The following is an 18844-nucleotide window of genomic DNA, read 5'->3' as shown; positions in this document are numbered from 1 at the left end:
TCACCCTCTTTATCATGTAAGGAAGTTGTAAAAATGGAAGAGTAAACAAAATTTGGAAAAACATATGCCTCAACTCCAAGGTAAACATCAGCTATAAGTTACTAGAGATTGTAAGAATATTTTCAGTTGCATAACTACTTTAAATGGGGGTAGGTAAACTCATAACTAATGAGCGCATAGCACACTGTATGGGGGATGGGCACACTTGTAGCTCTGGCTTGGGCAATGCAAAGGCATTACACATAACCAAAATGTTTGTAGACCTATAATATTCTGAAATTTTTTTGAAAAATGAAAATAAATAAATAAATTGGAAAAATAAAAATATAAGTAAATAAAATTATAAAATAGTAAATGATTATTTACTCTAACAGGTTAGTGCAAAATGATGTTATTAAAATGAAGAAAATTATGTTAAACCAGAAATTTAAATTTAAATCTTTACATACCGGTGGCTGGTTATTTTCACTTCCTTCATGACTCTCTTGCTCATTCTCTGATGTCACTTCTAGGTCTTCTTCTGCTAAAAAATCCATACATTGAATTAAATTGGATTAGTTAGAAGAGTGAGGTAAAAGACAGTCTTTATAGAAATAGATAGAAAATAAAATTTTCATTGTATAAATTTAGAGTTTAAATGAAGCTAAATCTATGATGAAATACTTACTTCTTTAAGAAATATTTCTAATTAAAAAAAGAAAAAAAACCCAAGCTTCAAGAAACCACTTGGGGAGACACCTGGTCCAAGGCATACAACATCTCAAAGATTCACTCACAAATTCTATTAACTATTAGCTATGTCTGTTAACTGAAGAGGAAAGTGGCCATAGATCTGTGTGAACATGCTGATTGATGAGGGGAAAAGGGATCATTAATCAGCGGAGAAAGTCATGACCCTGAGAGGGTAACCATCAAAACTGATGGGAGAATGCTACAGCATATCTGTAACACAACCCAGCAGAATTATTTGTACCATTATACTATAATTAGTTATCATGTTCTTCAATTTGTCCCACGATTTAGAAGTACTCAGCTGCAATGCAGTTGAGAGCATAATTCATCTTTCATCGGAAAAACTATTCTGAACTGATCAGCTTGGATTCATTTGTAGAATGCTAGTTAATGAAAATATTCACCTTTTTCATTAGTTATATGGGCTATTGGTATGCCTACATTTCTTGTATCCTCTGGGTTAGTCATCTTAAACTTTCTTGATACACACACATACAAAAAGCCTTAACACCACATCTAAGAAACAATGTATAATAAATTTTCTATATTGAAATAACAATTTTAGTATTCAAGGATGAACTCTGTAATTTTTTTTCTTTTTAAAATTAGTTGGGTTACCAAGTAGTCTTTAAAAGACTTTTATGAAACAATTACCTTACCAAAAATTTAGCTATCTTAAAAAAGCGGCTGATGCTTCTATATTCAAATTAATCTCATTTGATTAACTAATATTAATGCAACATGTATATTTGCTGTCTGACAGCTATGGGGAGGAAAAATAAATTACTATTGTTCACCCCAATTCTAGCACTCCCTCCTGCTTCTACTAACCTTTAAAGTAGCAAGAATCTAAGCTTCTGTTTGAGTGTAAATATAATGAAGTCATCTGAAGTGCTCCCAAGTTTCCTCATCAACTCCAAAATCACCTTCCTAACTTCTTTCATTCCTCCCTCCTTCACCCCTCACAATCTTTCTTCCTTTACAGCAGTCATGTAGAGATCTGTGCCCCTTATTCTCCTCCTTCAACATCTTTGATTTATTATTCCCACCACATCTTTCCTCTTCATTTAGCAGTAGTACCTCACATCTCTAATTTCTCCTTCCTCATCACTTGGCTCCTTCCCCTCTGGCTACAAACATGCTCAGAAATGATAACAAAATAATGTTTTCCCCTGATCCTGTAACGTCTTAAACTGTTATCCAATGGCTCTTCTTCCAGATTTCTCTAAAAAGAAGTCTATACCCAAGGCCCACCAGCAGGAGCATCAGCTGAGAAGTTACTAGAAATGCAGAATCCCAGAGCTGCTGACTCAGAATGTGCATTTTTAACACAGCTGATTGATGAAAGTTTGAGACGCTCTGGTCTACACTGAGTGTACTTCCACATTCCTCTACCTGAACTGACCCTTTTGGAATCTAGCCTCATGTTCCTCCCTATCATGTCCCCACAAATGAAATTGTATTACAAGTCATAATGTTTCTAATGGGCTGCTTATCAGCCTCTATCTTCCCTCATCTCTCAATAACTGACCCTATTCTCTTCTTCTCTCCAAAGTTTTTATCTTGAGCAGTACTAATTCTACCCTATGAAGTAAGAACATTTCAAACCACATTAAATTATGCATGTGTACAGCTGACCACATATGCTTCTATTCCTCTATGGTATAGAAAAGATAGTGCTGCAGGCTTAGGTGCCTCAATCCTTAGTGCCTTCCCAACAGTGAGGGAGATAAGAAGAGTGAGAAATGTTTGCTATACTTCTCTGACACACTCTGGTATTGGAAGCTCACTTTATATGCTTCCCACATTTCAAACACTCTGCTCTTCCTTTTTCTGAAGAATTATTTTATTTGACCACCCTCCATTACATATGCCTGCTTCTTGATGCTTGATGATATTCTTTGGATTTTAGAATGTATCAGTGTACATGTTTTTAAATAAACAGTCTGTTAAATTATTTTCTTTTAATAAAATATGGTTCTTACCTTCTACTTGTCCATTTATGGTGTATTCTTGTTTGTGAACTGCAGCCCACCGTAAATCACCACCATACTTCTGTGGGAGATTCGTGGAGACATTCTGTTAAAATTAATATCAATAATAAGTTTCAATTAAAAAATAAAAATAATGAATTCCATCAAAATTTTCCAATCATATTCTTAAAACTACCTGAATTTCCTATTGTAAAGGCAATTAGACTTAAAAATAAGAGAAGTATGTATTGAAAAACCAAAACATTTGTACAGGGAACTTCACAAATGTTATCCAGCTCAAGGTTACCTTTTATCTATTTCTGGCTATTGACTCTGAAAACCAAGAATGGAGGAAAAAGGCAATATAGTCACAGACAAAATATTAATGGGTATGCACATTTCAACAAGGAAGTAACTTCAAAATACCTGATTGTACTTTACAATCCCCACCAAAAATAAGAAGAGTATTTAATATATATACATACATACAATACACCTACTATAATAATTACATAATTAAATATTTAGAATAATTTTAACCTTCGAAATGTTTAGTGTTAAAATAAGATACTTAGCATGATAACAAACATCAGAGTATGTCAAGTTCAGGAAGAACAGCACATTTAACAAGCTGCATCATTTTGGAAACAAGGGCTTGCAAATATCTAAATATTTTTTAATAAAGTTTTTACTGATAGTATAAACGGATGAATAAAATGATGGAGTAGTAAAAAAACATATCTTTATGTCATATTTCAATAAAACCAAGGAAATGTTACACATGTACAAGGTAAAGCAAACAAATATTAGAGATACACAAAGTAAAGTATATGTAACTCTTTCCCAATTAAAAAGAAAACTGCAAAAAAGAATAGCAAACCTTAATGAAGAGAATTATAAGAATATTTATTCATAAAGCATCTAAATGGTGCTGGACACTTATTTGTACATTTTTTCTATACTTAATAATAATTGAGTAGGATGGTGGTTGTCCCATTTCCTGCTTCCTGGTCATTCCAGGATGTTAAGGGTAAAATGAAGAGATGTGATCCACTCATCTCTCCATCCAGAATGTCCTCCTCCTAGACTTTCACGTAGCTTGCTCATTCCTAGTCATGTGAAAGTCGGCGATGTAAATGTCACCCTCAGAAAGATATTCTCTGACTACAGAATTCTATTCACATTTCCATCCCCATCCTAACTACAAACTACCTCAATATTTTCTAACCAGTCTCTGTTTTCCTTATATGCAGAACTTATAATGACCTATAGCTCTTTGTTGTTTACTTATTTTTCTCTTCCTACCCCTATAGCATATTCCCTCATCTTGTATATTCAGTGTCTTACTTCCCAGCATGTAGTTGGTACTCAATAACAGACATTTAATCAACGTCAAAACATGTAAAATCCCATCAGGAAGGTCTCAAGCATCAAATCACTATATTCCCACAGGACATCTCTGGTAATAGTCTGCTGGGAAACTGAACATAACCAAAATTAGGAATCCATATGCTTGCTATAACTTCCATTCTTTTCTTAGGACTACTGCCTTCTGGTTTGCAAAAAGTACCTTCAGCATTCATTAAGTTAGTGAGTATCAGTGTAATCATTTGGTCCCTCATTTGTATAAACACTCTCTCCAGTTTACAAAATGTTTTTATGTTTCTTACCACATTTGTTCATTGCGCGTACTTAAGGAATAGATGTTAGTACCATATTTATGAAGAAGGTCACTGATATCTGAATAGGATAAATCATTCATTTTTTTCAAGATTGCATGGCTACTAAGCGACAGCACCAGGACACTAACATGTCTTCTGGCTTCCACTCAGTGCTGGTACCACTGTGCAGCAGCTGTTCTATCATCAGACCCTTCCCATATCTTTCCACAGTTGTCACTTCAATGTACACTGTCATTATATTATGCTGACACTAGTACAAACATGGATGCCACAAAAATATCCAATGGCTTCTATTTTTAAAAATGAATTCTACTTATTAAAACACCACTAAACTGAACTGTTGTTACTATAGTCCTACATATTTACTGTTCCCATACTTTTCCTTGTCTGGAAATGTTGTTTGCAGATCTATACTTAACAACCCAATTATACGAACACCTTCAAGTTGCAGATATTATCTTTTTAAGTTCCACGTTGGAAAAGACAATCGTTCAAACAGTTTCTCTCTGAGTATCATTAGGACTTTTACACACCCACATATAACATAGAATGATTCATTTGATCATAAGTTGACCTGGAATAATTCTTTTGTTGTAGAAAAACCTAAGTTGAGAACCCAAACTGATTCCTTTTCTAAGCTTTATTTTGTTGCACTATACTATAGTAGCTTCTTAAATGAATCCCACAGGTGAGAAGAATTGTACTATGCAATAACCAATTTGTTAATTATGAGCTGAAAATACAAGAAACTAACTCTTTACAGGCATAAACAGAGGTGAGAACATAAAGTCTAAACATTTCCTTTTAGGTTCTAACATCATTTGATACTTATATTTTAAAATAACAACAACAATAGACAGTACCTCCAAATCCTGAGGTGATTCTGCATCTTCATTTTTTCCAGGCTTTAATGCAGACATCTTGTCTATAAAATGGTATTCACAGATACACTCATGAGAACATTTTTATCATACATTTTAAATACATATACAAGTCTATCACCATTCATTTTTATCTCAATAAAATAAAACTAATAGCAAAAATAATTTCAAGGTTGAACCAGTTTTAGGAAGAAAAAAGTAGACAGTATCAAGAAAGACAGCAAAAGAAATATATTTAAAAGAAATGGATAATATATTTGGGTCTGCATACTTTAAATGTTTTTTTTGTGTGTGTGTGATGGCATTTAAGGATTAAAGAGTATCATAGGTATTCACTAACTTACCACTTCTGTTATTTTTGTGCACATAAATAAAATTGACATTACTTTTTGCTCTCGCGGAGCATGTTCAATAATACCAATACCATTTTCCTTTTGTCCAGATGCTGGCTTTGTTGCTCCTTCCTATTTAAAAAAAAAAAAAAATCCCAACTTCAGAAAACATTGCATTTATTCCCTCACTCACTCACTCAATTAGTCTATAAGACAATGAACGTTACTCTGTCTATCAAATCACAGGCACTATTCTGGCAGAAGCTGATAATATAAAAAAACGGTGGATTTTGCCCTAGATTCAAGAGGAGTTTGAGATGTATGAAAGAGAGATGGAAAAGAATAATTCACTGATTCTACAATTAAAGTGAATAAAGGACAGTAAGGGCACAAAGGAGAGAGCAGTGAGTTCTGCCTGGGAAGATCAGGAAATACTGCAAAGATATATGGCCACATTGTGAAAGATAGAAAAAGTGCTGAGAATGGGTGTGAAGCATTTCAAGACAGGGCAATGTGAGAAAAAGGATGAGTATTTGTAAAGTATATGAAAATGGTAGAATTAAATAATGAAATTCTATACAGAACTCAGAAATTTTGAAAATGAGAATAAGAGGAGGAAAAATACAGTTCAATTTTTTCAACTATACTTTTAAAAATTTGAAGAATGTGAGATATAATAGTACTAATATATGAAAATATTTATTTCTGGAATATTATCATAACATACACTTTTAAATTGAATAAAAAGATTTAATTCTAAAGTACCAATTCAAGATGCTGCAAGAAGACTATTTTTAAAATTAATCTTAAGTTCCATCTGGATCTCTCCCTTGACCCAGTAATCATTCAGCAAGAGATTGTTTAATTTCCATGACCTTGTGAAGCAGTGTTTCTGTTGGAATTGATCTCTAGTTTTATACCACTATGATCTGACAAGATACATGGTACAATTTCTATGTTTTTAAATTTGTTGAGGTCTGATTTGTGGCCTAGGATTTGATCAATTTTGGAGAAAGTTCCATGAGATGATGAGAAGAATGTATATTCAGCTTTATTTGGGTGGAATATTCTGTAGATGTGTGTTAGACCCATACGTTCTAGAGCTTTGTTTAAGTCCATGATTTCTTTGCTTACTTTTTGTTTGGGAATCTGTCCAATTCAGTCAGTGGGGTACTGAAATCCCCTCCTAATATGGAATTACTGTTTATCATGCTATTTAGATCAAACAGGGTTTGCTTTATGTATCTGGGTGCTCCTGTGTTCGGTGCATAAATATTAAGAATTGTTAAGCTTTCTTGTTGGATTTTTCCTTTCACCATGATTTTGTGACCATCTTTGTCTTTCTTTAGTCTTGCTATTTTAAAATTTATGCTGTCTGAAATCAGAATCACCATGGCCTCTCTCTTTTGGTTTCCATTTGCTTGGAAGTTTGTTTTCCAGCCCTTGACTTTGGGTCTGAAAGTATCTTCAAACTTTACTACAAGGCTATAGTAACCAAAACACCATGGTATAGGCACAAGAACACAGATATAGAATTTTGGAGTAGGACAGAGATCCCAGACATAAAACCATCCTCATATTGTCATCAAATCTTCAACAAAGCAGACAAAAGCATACATATGGGAAAAGAATCTCTATTCAACAAGATGTGCTGGGAAAACTGGATGTCCATGTGCAGAAGATTTAAACTGCATCCCCACCTCTCACCTCTCACAAAAATCAACATACGATGGATAACGGACTCAAACCTGAGGCACGAAACCTTAAGAATTCTGGAAGAAAATGTTGGGAAGAGTCTTTTAGACATCCACCTTGGCAAAGAATTTATGAAGAAGACCCCCAAAGCAATCACAGCAGCAACAAAAATAAACAAATGGGACCTGATCAAATTACAAAGCTTCTGCACAGCCAAGGAAACTATCATTACAGCAAACAGACAAACTGCAGAATGGGAGAAAATATTTGCTTTCTACACATCTGATAAAGGGCTGATAACAAGAATCTATATAGAACTTAAGAAAATCAACAAGAAAAAATCAAATAGCCCCATCAATAAATGTACAAAGGACATGAACAGCAACTTTTCAAAAGAAGACAGATTAATGGCCACCAAACATATAAAAAAGTGCTCAACATCTCTAATCATTAGGGAAATGCAAATCAAAACTACAATGTGACATCACCTAACTCCAGTGAGAATGGCCTCTATTAAAAAGGCCCAAAATAACAAATGCTGGCATGGATACGAGAGATTGCGACACTCTTATACTGCTGGTAGGACTACAAATTAGTACAACCCATGTGGAAAGTAATTTGGAGATACCTCAAAGAGCTAAAAATAGAGATATCATTTGATCCCGCAATCCCACTACTAGGCATCTATCCAAAGGAAGAGAATAAAGACATTTGCAATCAAATGTTTATAGCAGCACAATTCACTTTTCCAAAGCTATGGAAACAACCCAAGTGCCCATCAATACATGAGTGGATTAATAAAATGATATATGTATACCGTGGAATAATACTCAACTACAAAAAAGAACAGTGATCTAGTACTTCTTATGTGAGCCTAGATAGAGATTGAGACCATCCTTTTAAGTAAGGTATCAGAAGGATGAAAAAACATGCACCACATATACTCACTATCAAATTGGTACTAACTGATAAACACTAAGGTGCTCATAGGGTAGTAATACTCACTGGGTGCTGGTCAAGTTGGGGGGTGGAGGACTGAGGGGAGTAAACCCACAGTTAATGGAAATGGGGAACACTGTATGTGGGAAGGACACTCTTATAGCCCTAGCTAGGGTGAGGCAAACAATATTTCATGTAACCAAAATGTTTGCACCCCCAAAATATCCTGAATTAAAAAATTTAAAATAAAAAAAGGAATGACACTAAAAAAAATAAAATTAATCTTAAAATTTTAAACTGTAGAAGAGAAATGCTTATGTGATGCAAAATTATGATGTATTTCTAAGTACTATGATCATGTAAGAAAGAAACATAAAGCCCTCCATTAAATTTCACCTTGTTTTCTTACTCCCATGTAAGCAACATACTCATAGCTCTAATTTCCTATTTCCATCATATAGGACGGTAGTTAAAAATTGGACAGAGCATCTACTATAAAGAACATAAAGCTATGATTACCCGAATTGAAGATTTAAGAATCTTTAAATACATCTACAATTGTCAAACAGGCCCCAATATTCACATAAGGAGTGGAGAGAGGACTACAAAATCAAGTCTACAGGCTTTCTGAGTTTTGCAGATGAACAAATTTATGTGCAAGATATAACAACTATGAATACTAAACTTAATAAATCTTCCTGAGAATAATATAAAATGTTCCCAATGCTAGAAATATTTTTTAAAAGTAAACAACCATCTTCCAGAGATGAATGTGTATACTCTGTTGACAGTCACCCCTTCTTTATAATGCTATGACAATAAGTAGTTTATTCTAGGGAACAATAATCAATTATGATTGCATTCATGTGATGTATACATATGTGTGTCTGTTATATGTAGAAATTATTGGCACAAGATAAATCACATGTCCAGAAGTAAACAATTGTAGCATTTATTTCTTCAAGAGGGTTGCAGCTCAAAATTTATATTCTTATTTAATGAATACTGATTAAGAACCTCCCTTATATAACCTGAAATTTTAAAAAAGATCAAATAAAATGTTTATTCCTTTCTCTATTTTCAAACAGATCTAAAATGATTGTCAACATTATACCAAACAGTAATACAAATTATTTAAGTAAGTTATGGATATGCAAAAGATAAGTTATAAACCTTAAAGAAGAAATGAAAGAGTCAAAAATTAATAATTCATAATATCAGATATGGCCTGAAATATATTTCACTTGGCATTATCCAGGAACATAGGTTTTACTCGATTAAATATATTACTTTAATAATTTACTAGATTAAATGTATTACCTTAATAATTTTTTAAAAATGAGGATTCATTTTTTTCCTTTTTACATAGTTTTTATTTGAGCATAACAGATGTACAAATTTTGAAGGGACCTAAATTTTGATACATTTCTAGAATCTTATCAGTGTACTTGAGATATGCATCATGTTAAATAGTATCTGTTCTTTATGGCAGAATCATTTGAATTATTCTCTTATAGCTAGTTTTAAATGTACAATATATTAATTATAGCCACCCTTAACTTTTCGGTTTGTTTTTCATTAAAGCAATCTATAAGTTTTTAAAAGAATATCAGCCTCTTTTTCATTGCCTGTCTTTTCTTGATTTGCATGAAAACAATTTCTAACATACCTTACGATACAGAGTTCCCACTCTCATTTATCTCCACTATTTCTGTTATCTTTTCATAATAATTTGTGTGATCTTGACTCTCTTAATCAAACTTTGTATTTATCTTGCCCTTCTTCGCATGAATTCTTCCCCATCATCCCCCTCTTCATTTCCACATTTCTGAGCTGCTCTTTTGGGTTGCTTTCTAATTCTTTCCTTCTACAATTTCTAACCTAAGAATTGTTTACTCCCCTCAGCTTTTACAAATCTCAATCCTGTCCATCCTTCCTTTTGTTATTACATTTGTTTTCTATTATGGCCTTGAGGAGGTCCATTTCTTTACAGTATTTTTGTCAGCATTATGAGGATTGGGGAGGGGTACATAAATATATGGGGGAGAAAAGTTTTTCAAATAATAACTTACCTTTGTAAGACCACAGTTTTCCAATGACCCGGAGGAAGGTTTCCGCTGAGGCTCAGGTGGTGGAAAGGAAGGATTTAAAAAGCCCTGGACTTTGCCTGATGTTGTGGGAAAGCATTCAAACACATCTTCCTTTGGATGATCAGAAATCTTGTCCTCAAACACGTTTCCCTTACCTGTTCTCACAGTAGCATATTTTGCTTCTACTACAGTAAAAAGAAAGTAAATAATATATAAAGATATTTGTAATGAAGAATCAGTGGATAATACAAAAATAGGCAATCTTTAAAAAGCTTACAATATTTCCTGGATTGCTGAGAAGCAGTAGTTAAGTTGGTTAAGTTTGGTTCAGAAACATCCTAGAACAAAAAACAATAGCTTTAAGGATAACAAGTATCAAAGTGGTAAAATAATTATAATATTCACCATTACCATATGACCTAATGCAAAGAAAAGAGGTTTTGGAGTAGATTCAACCTCAATTCTGTCATTTACTAATTTACATCTTCTCATGGGGTGAAGATTATGAGAGATGGTACAGATGTCCTAAGAATGTTACTCCCTTTGCCCATAATTGATTATTCTACAAATGCTATAATATCCATTAGATTATATTCTTAGCCAAAATAGCCTGAGACAAAAATGGACCTAGTCAGCTTACAGGATTATTAAAGTAACTATCATTAAGATACTTAAATTAATCAATTTTGTGTTACATTGTGAAATGTGTTTGCATGATTTACATTTGGATTAACTATCTCTTGCCAGGGAAAATGGGAGAGTTTAGGTTTTAGTAATAACTTATTTTAATGGGTTGGCTTTGCAAATATTATCAATCACTTCTATTATGTTTGTCAAAATTCTAAAGATAAATTATTGTATAGATTCAGGTTCTCCCAAGAAAGACAGAAAACAATAATAAACCTTGTGGGGCAATCATTGAAGAATGAAAGCCACAAACAGCTACTCAGTAGAAAGCTTTCACTAAATACGATGACAATGAAGACAAAGAGGCACTGACAGGGTACACACTGAGGAAATGCATTCTGCAAGGAAATATTTAGATTGGGGAAAAGCATTTTTGCAAGGTGGAGGAGGAGGATGAAACAAACAAACAAAAAGAGACATGACCACTCCACCTAATATGTGATTAAACCATGGAAGAAAAGGAAAAATATTCTGTATGATAAGGTACATGGAGAAATATGAGAATAAAACAGAGACTTTAGTTTACAGTATATCCATGATAAAACTGATAATTGATTAATATTTACTCTACAATTTACTTTCCTATATTCTTCTATAGGAAAGAATTTAATTTAATTACCATAAAACAATAAATTATTGAAACATAATCATCTTCCACTATGTGGAAGCTGTGACACTATTGCTACAGAGATAAAAAAATCAGAAAAAGAAATATTCCATCTCTTTTGTACTTGGAGAAAAAATTGGTAATTAGAATTATAAAGATTAATGTATTGCTTAAAAAGACATTTTTTAATAGAACTTCGGTTGAAGATAAGGAACACTTAAGAAATTTTAATCTGAAATCCTAATCTAAACTTCTAGTTGGATGATACTAGAAAAGATAACATAGTTCTCTTTCCTACTTATGATATGTTGCTAATTTGTTCATTTTCATGAAATATTTTCTCATAATAACTCTCCTGAAGTTGTACAATCTAATTATTAAAGGGGAACATAAATTTAAATTATATTTTAAAAATTCAATAGATTTAATTATTAATTATACTATGGATATTGTTACTTTTAACATTCCATTGTAACCTTAATATTCTAACATTTCTTTGCACTAAAATTCATTTATCTATTCATTTATTCCCATTAAAATATATTAAAATGCTTTATACATGCCAGATTACATTCTTCATACTCTAACACACACACAAATATGTTTCTTAACCTGTAGTAACTCATAGTAATGCAGGAGTTATAAAATTATTATTTAAATAACTAGGAAAAACATGGAGTGGATATAGCTTAGATGGCTGACTAGAGATATCAGAAGCCAGATCATCTCAGAAAGAAGAGAAAGTTTCAGATGAAATCATAGCCCAGGTGTAATTCTGCAGGAAGAGTGCCAGAATCTGCCAGAGACACCAAGGAAAGAAGTCACAGGAAATAACAAGAAGGAACAAGATTTTAGAAGAAATGAACCCCCAGGGAATTAGTGGCCCCATGGAAAGGGTAGGTCAGTGTGTTTGATTTTCCTCCTTTCACACCTCTGGCAGTCCTAAGGCTCCAAACTATTGGGTAGACCCTGTAGCCTCATAAGCCCAGCACTGCTGCCCTTAGTGAACTGAGAGCTTCTTGACAATACAGCACCAGGCTTCTAGCCCACTGGTTATCACTCACGCTTACCACAGACCCAAGTTGAGGCAGCAGTTGTCATACTGCTTTTCCAGCTATTGTGTGCCTTTGCCCTGCCCAGGGGAATTCAGCATTTTACATTTCTTGACACTGGAACCCACACAAATATTCTCTAATACTCAGTCAGATTGCAGTAACCACAGGGCACTGGTAGGTCTTAGGGGAACTGTGTGATCCCAGAGCTTGGACATACAGGGTGGGCTCCCTTCAAGTAAAAAGAGAGTGCATCCCCTGCAGGGTACACCTTGGGAAAAAGAGGACCAGAGTGCCAGCTCTCCTCCATTCAGACTCTTCTCCCCTGACTCACAGCACTGGACCTGCTCTACAGAAAATGCTCAAAAGTGCTCTAAAAATCAGAGTACAGTCAATACTCTACAGTGTAAAAATAAGTAGAAGTTAAAACTCACAATTCTTACAAAATAGTAAATTAAGTGAGAATACAAAGCTACTGGTACAAATCAACAAGACTGAAACAGTATTTCACTAATCAATATTAACATTCAATGTAAACCTTCTAAATATCCCACTGAAACGTATCAATTCGTGGCATGGATAAAAAAAACAAAACCCAAAAATATCATGTCTCAAAAAAATACATTTAATTCATAAAGATTCTCACAGAATCAAAGTGAAGGTCTGGAAAAAACATTCGATGCAAATGGATATAAAAAGCAAGCAAGAGTAGTTAATCTTATACCAGGTAAAATAAACTCTAAAACAACAATAATGACAATACAAAGATGGTTATTATATAATGATTAAGAGATCAATTCAATAAGAAGATTTAACAAAACTAAATATATATGTACTTAACACCAGAGCTCCCCAATTCATAAAACAAATGCTACTACAGCCAGGAAAAGAAATCAATAGGGGCATAATTATACTGGGGGACCCTAACACTCTACTGACAGAACTAGATAAATCACTGAGGCAGAAAATCAGCAAGGAAACAATGGATTTAAGATGGTAGAACACATACACCTAAGAGACATTTGCAGAATATTCTGCCAAAAAAACTGCAGAATGCACATTCTTCTCATCAGCACATGGAACATTCTCCAAGACAGAACTTATTCTAAACCACAAAACACATCTCAGAAAAGTTTTAAAAAATCAAGATCATATCATGTATTTATTGTCTCATACTACAGTGGAATAAAATGAGAAACAATTCCAAGAGGAACTCTCAAAATTGGACAAATATATAGAAATTAAACCACTTCCTGTGAAATGATCTTTGGGCCAAAGTTGAAAACACGACAGAAATGAAAAAATATTTTTCAATTGAATGACAATGGCAACAAAAGCTATAAAATTTTCTAAAATGCAGAAAAAGTAGTAACAAGAGGGAAGTTTATAAGAGCACAAAATATCTACATGAGAAAGACAACAAATTAATAACCAAATATCATACCGCAGGAAACTAGAAAAAATGAAAACAAACCAATGCCAAATCTAGCAGGAGACAAGAAATAACAAATAGCCAAGCAAAACTAAACAAAAGTAAAACCAAAAAGAAAATACAAAATGTCAATGAAATGCAAAATTCATTCTTTGAAAAGATAAAACCATTGACAGACCATGAGCCAGATTAGCCAAGAAAAGAGATGATTCAAATAAACTCAATCCAAAATGGAAAAGGAGACGTATTTTAAAAGAAAATCTGAGATTACTACAAACACCTCTATGCACACCAACTAGAACATCTAGAGGAAGTGGACACATTTTTTGGAAAAATGCAAAGTCCCCTGCTTGAATCAGGATAAAATAGAAATCCTGGATGAACCAATAATGAATAATAACATTGAGTCATTAACAAGAAAACTCCCATGGGAAAAAAAAAAAGCCTAGGGTGAGATGGATTCACAGGTATATTTTACCAGAGCTACAGAAAAGAACTTGTACTATCCTACAGAAATTGTGCTACAACAAGGAGGGAATCCTCCCTTACTCACCTGACAAAACCAATATCATCCTGATAACAGAGCCAGGTAAGGACACAACAACAAAAAAAGAAAACTATAGGCCAATGTCCTTGATGAAAATAGATTTAAAAATTCCTCAAAAACAAACAAACAAACAAGCAAAACCTAGCAAAAAACACTTCAACAATATAATTCACCATGATCAAGTGGGTTTCACCTGAGAGAGGCAAATGTGGTTCAACATACAAAAGTCCATAACTGTAATTCACCACATGAAAAGAATTAAAAACAAAACCAAAGCCTAATCTCAATACATGCAGAGAAAACATCCAACAAAATCCAATACCCCTTTCATGACAAAAACCCCCAAGACACTAGGCATAGGAAGAATATGCCTCAAAATAGTGAAAACCATATATAAAAAACTCACTGCCAACATCATACTGAATGGGGGACATCTGAAAGCATTCCCTTGAAGAATTGGAACGGACAAGGATGCCCACTTTCACCACTTCAATTTAACACACCACTGGAAGTCCTAGCCAGAACAATGAGGAAAAAGAGAGATAAAGTGCATACAAATTAGAAAAAATTGAAGTCGAACTATCCTTGTTGGTTGAGAATATGATCTTATACAAAGAAAAACATAAAGACACCTCCAAGACATTCCTGAAATAGATAAATAAATTCAGTAAAGTCTCAGGTTACAAATTCCATGTATACACATCACTAGCATTTCTATGCATTAACAACAAACAAGGTAAGAATAATATCAGCAACTCAATCTCATTTATAACAGCTTCCAAATAAACAAATAAATAAATAAATAATCTGGGAATATACTTAACCAAGATTGTGAATCATCTCCACAAGAAGAACTACAAAATACTACTTTAAAAATGTCCTAGATGATACAAAAAATTGGGAAAGTATCTCAGGATTATGGATTAGAAGAATAAATGTTGTGAACATGGCCACATTGACAAAGTAATCTACGGATGCAATGCAATTTATACCAAAACACCCATGTCACTTTTTTCACAGAATTAGAAAAAACAAACCAAAAAAATCATATGATACCAGAAAAGAGTACGACGAACAGCGAAAGCAATGTTAAGGAAAAAAGAAATCAGGTGGCATCGCATTACATGATGTTAATTTACACTATAAGGCAATATTAACCAATAAATCACACTACTAAAATAAAAGTAGATACATACACCAATAAAACAAAATAGAGAACCCAGGAATAAAGCCAAATACCTACAACCAACTGATCATTCACCAAGCAGACAAAACCATAGACTAGAAAAAGGAAACCCTATTCAATAAATAGTGCTAGAAAAATTGGATATTCCTATACAGAAGAAGGAAACTTGATTTCAATCTCTCACCATATACAAGAATTAAATCAAAATGGATTTAAGACTTAAATGTAAGACCTGAAACCATAAAAAAAATTTAGAAAAAAAATACTAGAAAAAACTATCCTCAAAATAGGGTTAGGTAAAGAATTCATGTCTATGACCCAAAAAGCAAATACAATACAATCAAAAATAAATAAATTGAAATTAAGTTAACTAAAATGCTTTTACATAGCAAAAGATGTAATCAACAGGGTAAACAACCTACAGAATGTATGCACAAGCTCCGTATCTGAAAAAGGCCTAATACCCAGAATCTATAAATAACTCAAATCAACACGAAAAAAGAAAAAAAACCATCAAAAGTAGGCAAAATAAATGAACATTTTTCCAAAGGAAAGAAACAAATGACTAATAAACATATGAAAACACATCACTATTCATTGTACATCACTATTCATTAGAGAAATGCAAATCCAAACCACAATGCGATACCACCTTACCCTTGTCAGAATAGTTGTTATTAAAAAGTCAAAACCAATAGATGCTAGTGGGGATGTGGTGAAAAGAAGAGGCTTATACACTTTTGGTAGGAGAATAAATTACAACAATCTCTATGGAAACTATATGGAGATTTCTCAAAGAACTAAAAGTAGACATACCAAAAGAAAAAGAAAGTCATATTATAAAAAGGACATCTGTAGGAGATCTGAGAAGAGCAAGATGACCAAATAGAAACCTGCAGCAATCATCCCTCCACATGAACACCAAATTCAACAACTAGACACGCAAGGAAGCACCTTCAGGGAAACCAAAAATCATGTGAGTGATCTCAGTACCAGGTTTCACATTCAATCAATGAAAGAGGCATTGACTGGGGCAGTAAAAAGCCTTGCACACTATCCCTCCTCCATCCGCAGGCAATGCCACACCAGCACATCAAGCAAAGAGAATACATTTCCCTGAGTCAGAGAGAATGAAGTGATTGTGGGACTTTGTATTGAATTTCAGAGGAACATAGCACAGGTCAGAATGCTGCCAGTGCCCACAGAGGGAGCATTTGGACCCACCCAGCCAAAGAGAAATTCTCTGTCCTGAAACCTTAGTTCTGACTACGTCCATCAACTGGCTGAGAAAAAGCAGCCTGGGGCCTGAAATAAATTCGTAAGGCAGTGATTTCACAAAGGACACCATCCTTGGGTAGTTCCCGTGCCTGTGCTGGCTCCGATCCAGTGGGCTTGAGGTACACATGACCCAGAGATACACTAATGGTGGTGGCCAAGACAGTGCTTATGTCACCCTTCCCACAAACCCTGGCAGTGCAGCTCAGGGAGAGTCTTCTTCCATTTGGGGAAAGGAAAGGAAAAAATTCAGAAGACTTTGTTTTGCAACTTGCATGCCAACAGCAAAATAAAGTACATAGCAGACTCCCAAGGCCCTGGATTTAACAACATAGTCCATGAATTACACTCCTAGAATCACCTTGAGCCCGAAAGATACACTTTGCTATTAAAGGAAAGACCCAGTCCTGGCAGGATTCACAACTTGCTGACTAAAGAGCCCTTGGGCTAGCATAAACATCAGAGGGAGCCAGGCAACAGTCACCATGGGCTTTTGTTGAGATTGGCTGGGGTCCAGTGTGACCTAAGCAAAGTCTTAGCTATGATGACCATGAGGGAGTGCCCACATTGCTCCTCCCCCAACTCCACCAACTCAGCACACAGAGTGAGGAAAGAGAATGACAAATTTTCCTCATAATCCAGGAAATTCTCCTATATCATTCCCAACTCCACCAAGCCAGTACTACAAGGATTTAGCCATCGTCATATAATTACTGGACGTGGGGTTCCCCCTGTGCTGATTCACCTGTAGTAACCAACAAGTTACTTAACAACACTCAATTTCCTTTGAATATCTGGAAAGCCTTCCCAAGAAGCTCATGTTAAATGGAGCCCAGATCAAGAAGTTTAAAATAAATAACTGCAAGATGGTGAACCAGAGGCACCACTAGCCAGAGCATCTCTGTAAGAAGGAGGAGCTTTAGATGAAAGAGAAAGAACAAACAGACAAACGAACACAGATTGAGTGACAGTCTAAAGGAAGGGTTTCTGAACCTACAGGAGACTCCACAGGAAGAGGCTGCAAAACACAACTGGAAGGAGAAAGGCATCAGTGGGGATTAACCCATTAGAGGCTTGGAAACCTACAAGAAGGGTAGGTGGAGGAGGAGTTAACATCCCCCTCCCTCACATCTCAGACTGTCGGTGGGCTCCAGAGCTGCTGGAGCATCCTTCTGCCCACCTAAGCCCAGAGAATGTTGCCACCAGTGAGCAAGGAGCTCCTTAAAAACAGGAAACCAGGCTCCCAGCCTCCCAGGACACCTCCCGCCCTTCTGGGAGTCAGCTATTCTCCAAGAAATACAGGTTCCAAGCAGGATCCTTGCAAGACATTTGGAAATAATAGAGATAGAGACAAAGTGTAGTTTAAAATGATGGGGGAGGCAGAGGTCCTCCAGCATTCCCGTGAGCCAGGAGTCACTGAGTGAAATCCTGCATCAGTATTTATTGGTACAACAATTAGCTGTTAGCGGTTACAGATATATGTGTACAGATCATTCATTTAGGTTTAAAGGCTCCCCAAAGGTTTCAAGAGATCCTTTAATTAATTCTATCTACGTGAGCAAATGGTTACAAAATTTTTCTAAGATAAACTTCTTAAGCACTAAGTTAAGAATAGACCTAGCTGAGTATACAAGTTAAAGATAAAATTACCAATTAGCAATAAAGCTAAAACAGAAATATACAGACCATGTATTTCTTTATCTAGTTTGTCATTAACTGAGACATGTGGTCCAG

At 34.6% G+C, this 18844-nt stretch overlaps 1 protein-coding gene and 1 long non-coding RNA gene across 2 annotated transcripts in view; both read right to left on the bottom strand.

Annotated features, from left to right (window-relative positions):
- LOC123629952 (ankyrin repeat domain-containing protein 26-like) overlaps positions 1–18844 on the bottom strand; it is a 64258-nt gene that overhangs the window by 21278 nt on the left and 24136 nt on the right. The window contains exons 9-11 of the mRNA XM_045539306.1: positions 10602–10662; positions 10307–10509; positions 5613–5732 (exon numbers count right to left, since the gene is read on the bottom strand). Of these exons, the coding sequence (XP_045395262.1) occupies positions 5613–5732; positions 10307–10509; positions 10602–10662 (384 nt within the window). The remainder of the gene's footprint in view (positions 1–5612; positions 5733–10306; positions 10510–10601; positions 10663–18844) is intronic.
- LOC123629961 lies at positions 484–5292 on the bottom strand. The gene is made up of 3 exons (XR_006732461.1): positions 5251–5292; positions 2718–2811; positions 484–523 (listed from the first exon to the last, which is right to left on the bottom strand). It is a non-coding gene; the product is annotated as an uncharacterized LOC123629961 (long non-coding RNA).

Source organism: Lemur catta, unplaced genomic scaffold, assembly GCF_020740605.2.
Source record: "Lemur catta isolate mLemCat1 unplaced genomic scaffold, mLemCat1.pri scaffold_65_ctg1, whole genome shotgun sequence".
Lineage (NCBI taxonomy): Eukaryota > Metazoa > Chordata > Mammalia > Primates > Lemuridae > Lemur > Lemur catta.
Note: the sequence above shows the minus strand (reverse complement) of the source record. Positions and strands in the feature narration are given on the sequence as shown.